This window comes from Myotis nattereri (assembly GCF_964212035.1).
Source record: "Myotis nattereri genome assembly, chromosome: 18".
Lineage (NCBI taxonomy): Eukaryota > Metazoa > Chordata > Mammalia > Chiroptera > Vespertilionidae > Myotis > Myotis nattereri.
In genome coordinates, this window is record NC_138093.1 from 14,071,750 (window position 1) to 14,077,249 (window position 5,500).

At 51.2% G+C, this 5,500-nt stretch overlaps 1 protein-coding gene across 2 annotated transcripts; it reads right to left on the reverse strand.

Moving 5' to 3' along the window:
- Positions 1 to 1,121: 1,121 nt before the first annotated feature.
- On the reverse strand, positions 1,122 to 5,188 carry S100A2 (S100 calcium binding protein A2). Of its 2 annotated transcripts, XM_081111862.1 has the most exons (4): positions 5,062 to 5,109; positions 4,460 to 4,908; positions 2,315 to 2,468; positions 1,122 to 1,381 (listed from the first exon to the last, which is right to left on the reverse strand). In XM_081111862.1, exons 3-4 carry the CDS (start codon positions 2,453 to 2,455, stop codon positions 1,229 to 1,231), a joined length of 294 nt encoding a protein of 97 aa, XP_080967988.1. In that variant the 5' UTR covers positions 2,456 to 2,468; positions 4,460 to 4,908; positions 5,062 to 5,109; the 3' UTR covers positions 1,122 to 1,228. The 2 variants fall into 2 exon arrangements, with proteins under 2 accessions (XP_080967988.1, XP_080967989.1); XM_081111863.1 differs by lacking the exon at positions 4,460 to 4,908 and having other exon boundaries at positions 5,062 to 5,188.
- Between the last annotated feature and the right edge of the window lie 312 nt (positions 5,189 to 5,500).

Below are 5,500 nucleotides of genomic sequence, written 5' to 3' on the forward strand. Positions count from 1 at the left end.
GTTAATCCTCACACAAGGATATTTTTCATTGAGAAGGAAAGACAGACAGAAACATAAATGTGAGAGAAACCAGGGCCCGGGCCAGGGAGGAGCCTGCAACCAAGGTACATGCATGCCCTTGACTGAAATCAAACCAGAGACTCGTTGGTCCCCAGGCCGACACTCTAGCCCAGCCGTGGGCAAACTACGGCCCGTGGGCCGGATTCGGCCCGTTTGAAATGAATAAAACTAAAATAAAAAAAGACCGTACCCTTTTATGTAATGATGTTTACTTTGAATTTATACTAGTTCACACAAACACTCCATCCATGCTTTTGTTCCGGCCCTCCGGTCCAGTTTAAGAACCCATTGTGGCCCTCGAATCAAAAAGTTTGCCCACCCCTGCCCAATGGTTCTCAACCTTCTGGCCCTTTAAATACAGTTCCTCATGTTGTGACCCAAACATAAAATTATTTTTGTTGCTACTTCATAACTGTAATGTTGCTACTGTTATGAATTGTAATGTAAATATCTGATATGCAGAATGGTCTTAGGCAACCCCTGTGAAAGGATCGTTCGACCGCCAAAGGGGTCACGACCCACAGGTTGAGAACAACTGATGCTCTAGCCACTAAGCCAAACCGGCTAGGGCTATATCTTTCTTTGTTGGAATTTTTTTGTGAAATGATAGTGATGGTGGATGGGATTTGCCTTTTTAAATATCTTTATTTGAATATATATATATATATATATATATATATATATATATATATATATTAGCAAATGGCCCTAGCCAGATGGCTCAGTTGGTAGGAGCATCTTCCATGCACCATAAGGTGGTGGGTTTGAGTCCCAAACCGGAAACAAGCCATCAATGTTTCTCTCTCACACCAATGTTAATGTTTCTCTCTCTCTCTCTGCCTCCCCCCTCTTTATCTCTAAAATCAATTTTTTTTAATGTTAGCAAACTATCTCAATTTCCAAATTTTTACTGGTATTTGAAACCCCAAAGTGTGGGACCTACGGCACAGCTCTGGCCTTGGAGAGACTTCTAGATGGAGAGTCAGGGGTCAGAAAGGAGATCTAGGGGGCCGTCAGTTTTCAACATTGCCCGCCAGGTTACGGAGCACCACTGAGCAATTAAACTATTATCAACAAACAAACACAGGTTTATTGAGTACAAAACTACAAAGGATGGGAAGTCCTCCTGGGCCCAGGAGGCCCATGGCTGGGAGCCGAGAGCTCTGCTTCAGGGCCTGGCTGCGAAGTCCTGGAAGAAATCGTTGCACATGATAGTGACAAGGGCCAGAAAAACAGCATACTCCTGGAAGTCCACCTCCTGGTCACTGTTCTCATCCAGGGAGCCCATCAGCTTCTTCAGGCCCTCCTCATCTACCTTATCCTGAAAGCAAGAGAGAATGGTGTCATCGCCAGGCCGCTCTCTACCCCACCTCCACCCCAAACACACACTCACAGCCCAGCTGTCCCTTCGAACTGGGCAGCAGTAAGTGGTGGGCAGAGAGTCCCTGGGAGCTACTAAGAGGCCCATGAGGGAGAACAGATGGATGCTCATTGGTGGGAGTCTTCAGCTGGGAACAGGGAGCACGCCAGGCACTCCCACCCCCTAAGTACAGGATCAGCTCTCCTCCCCACAGGAGCCAGGCGAGATGGGCATCATAAGCCCTGTTTTGCTGACGAAGAAACTAGAGCTATTGGAGCCACTCTCCAGCACCAGCAAGGTGAATTCAGAAAAGGCAAGCTCTTTTTAATGCCAGCCAAAATGAAATCAAATTTTAAAAGTTTGACCCCAAAAAATATTTAAAGGAAAGAAGGACCTGCTTCATAGGTTCAGAGCCTGAGGCCTGACTTTGGGACTATCTAGTTGCTGGTATGGGGAGGGCGAGGGGCAAATGGAAAGCTGACTGCATTTCTCTGCAAATGTCTCAGGGTGCATGTCTTAGCTGGACCTTTCTCCCCAGCACACCTCAGTTTGGCATATAAATATTCTAAATGAGAGAGAGAAAGATCTGTGTGATCTTAGGCCACGCACTTTCCCTCTCTGGGCTCTGGTTTGTTCAACTCGCCAATGAGGGGGTTGAACAGATGGACTTTGAAGGCACTGATAGCACATCCATTCTCTGGAAAGCTGCAGGGAACAGCCAATAAGAGGGCTCTCACACCTGGGCCTCACTTGCACTTCAGTGAGATCATGAAGGGCCTGGCCTCACCCCAGTGTCTGCATCAGCAGGCACCCCGGAGGAAGGGAGAATAGATTTAACCGGTGCCCCTACACTCACACACCAGGAGCCTCCCGCCCTCGGCCAGCCCCACTTACCCCTACAAAGCTGGGCAGCTCCTTGTGCAGAAGTTCCTTCATCTCCCCCTTACTCAGCTTGAACTTGTCACCCTCCTTGCCAGAGTACTTGTGGAAAGTAGAGACCATCACAGCCAACGCCTGTTCCAGGGGACTGGACATCTTGGATCTGGGGCTAAAGGAGGGACAGGTGTTGGAGACGCCTCAGCCCAGCCTACAGGACCCACTTCTGCCCTCGTGCCCCAAACTACCTCTCCAAATCCCTCTCTGAATGGGAAGGCAGGGGCTGCCTCTCCCCCTCAGACTGTGGCTCCCTGGGCAGGGACCACACCTCTACCTCTCACTGAGGGCAGATGCTAAACCTTCCCCTGTGTTTGGAAGTCACCAAGGGCAGAGCATCATGTCTCCTCTGATCACCCTTGGGACATACCCTGAGGGTAGGGGTCCCCCCTTTGAGTATCTGTGGGAAGGGAAATGACAGAGTGACCAGAGTCCCATTTGGCTCCTTCTCAGGCCAGTGGACTCTGTGCCAACACTGGGGTGACAGGTGTATCCGTGAGCTAGTTAATGGGGGTTCACTGGACTAGGGCAGTAACCATGGCTACAGCCTAGGGGTACAAGGTTCCCTGAGGAGTTGGTTCTGTCCCCAGATGGGGCTCCTAAGGCCGAAGGATGTCGCTTTCCCTGGAATCTAATGAACAAAATAAACTGATGAATAAAATAGAACCAGAGGCATGGAAACATGGAACACACTGATGAATCTCAGAGGGAAGGGGGTGAGGGGTAGCAGCCGGGAGGAGACTAACCAAAGAATTTACATCATGTATGCACTGCCCATGGACACAGACGATAGGGTGGGGAAGGCCTGGAGCCTGAGCGGAACTGGTGGAGGCGGGTAATGGGAGTGGGGAGAGAGGGATATCTGTAATACTCTCAACAATAAAGATAAAAAGATAAATAAATTAAATAAACACATGCTTTAAAAAATTAAAAAAATCTAGCCTGGCTCAGCTCCCATGACCCAGGAGTTCATGGTTCAACTCTCGGTCAAGGGCACATGCCTGGGTGTGGGCTCAATCCCCTGTAGGGGGTGTGCAGGAGGCAGCCAATCAATGACTCTCTCTCATCATGGATGTTGCTCTCTCTCTCCCTCTCCCTTCCTCTCTGAAATAATTTTTTTAAAAAACATATTTTTAAATTTTCTTTTAATTAAAATAAGTGAAAGCAAAAAAATAAATAAGTGGAAGCTCCCTTAGGCAGAAATGGTGTCTCCCTCAGACTAGGTGCTCTTAGAGGGCAGGGAATGTGTCTCCTTTCATATTGGGGTGCTGGCTCTTTGCAGACGGGGCATAAGCACCCTCCCCATCAGGGAGGATACTACTGGGTTTGGAATTAAAGAAATTAAATGTCCATTGCCCTGGGATCAGGGCAGACACAAGGGTAGAATCTGGGGACACAGGACAGACCTCAGAGGTCACCTTTCCGAAGGCCCTGACTCTGAAAATGCTCAAACCAGCCCACGAGGGTTAGGCAGATCCCAGGATGAGGCCAGGGGAGCTGGGAAGGGAGGCAAGAAAACCCCGGGGTCAATCCTGCCAGCCTGCAGGCAACGGGGCAGGAAAAGACAGGAAGCTGTAGTGGGCAGAGCTATGCTGCTATTCAGGGCAGACCCCAGCGCGCCCACACACTTGAGATTCCTGGCTCTTGCTCCTTACTCCGGCTAGAATCCAGAACTTTGCAAATAATAATAATAATAAGAAGAAGAAGATAAACAAAATTCAGGATTCCTGTTAAAGCACCCACATACACACCCCTCATACTCCTAGGCCTAGACCTCCAAGAATGGCCTCTAGACTAAGACACCTAGACTGAGAGACCCACAGGGGACCCCCAGACTAAAATCCAAGAGAGGGCCGCAGAATCACCCCTGAACAGACCGCACAGAGGAACTGGGGAAGTAAAAATCAAACTGACACTTCACAGAAGAACCACCCCCCACCACCACCACCACCATCCCACAATGGGAGAGATGCAGAGAGGCCCCAGGCTGATCTACCGAGGAAGCCAGAAAAAGAAAACTATAGGAAAGAGATCAGGACAAAGGGACAGGGGCAGAGGCCTGTAAGGGTCCTCCCCACCCAGCCCTCAGCACCACAGGGTACTCACCAGACCAGGCTGCAGAGAGAGACTCGGAAGGAAAGCAAAGAGCAAGGTGCACAGAGTGGGGATTTATACGCTGGCCTCACTGGCCCTCGACGTGGGACGTGGCAGTTTTCAGGAAACCGAACCTGCCCTAACCTGATCCTGCCAAACCTGGCCTCCAGCCAACCCCTTCCCCTCTCACCTGGTCCCCTCCCTCTCAGAGAGGGGGAGGGGACCAGGTGAGATCAGCTGGAGGAGGGCTCTAGGCTCAAAGGCAGCCCCTGGGCCTACCCAGGCCAAAGGGGGTTGGGAAGTGTCACTGGGAAGGGGCAGCCTACGCCCAGGGCGAGGGGAGGGAGCCGCTGTTTGTGGGACTTGGAGACTCATACCAGGCCTTGTTCTCATGACAGGCCTGTGAGTCAGAGCTCACTCATGTGTCACAGGCTGCAGGCACACACTGGGACTTCACAAGCCTAGATGTGAAAGTGTGTGAAAGTGTGTGTGAAAGTGTGTGTGTGTGTGTGTGTGTGAGAGAGAGAGAGAGAGAGAGAGAGAGAGAGAGAGAGAGAGATTGAAGCAATCTGGGATCACCCTTAGAAAGCTGCCCCCTCCCAGGCCCACCTCACCTGCTGCTCTTGGTCTATCCCCAATCCAGTCTGGGCACCGCCCTTCCTGCCAGTCTGGGCACTGCCCTTCCTGCAGACCCAGCTCCCCTCCCCCCCACAGATGTCCAGCAGCTTCTTGCCCTCCCCCCAGCTCCCAACCTCCTCCCAGTACTCCCCCCAGTCCGAGGTGACTCACCCTGTGGTGCAGGCCCAGATGCCCAGGCAGTGACTCAGCAGCACCCTCACCACATCCCTCCCCCAGGGCCAGGGCAGCAGGCGGAAACTCCATACCAGCAAGGAGAGTGTGGTACAGGGACCCTTTAGTGGCCAACGCTGGGGAACTCTGACTACCACACCACAGAGAAGTTTGGAGAAGTTCGGACTGAAAACTGACTAGGATCAATGTGAAATCAGACTTGTCTCTTCTTGGGGTCACCTTGGTACTTGGGGGCCGTATGAG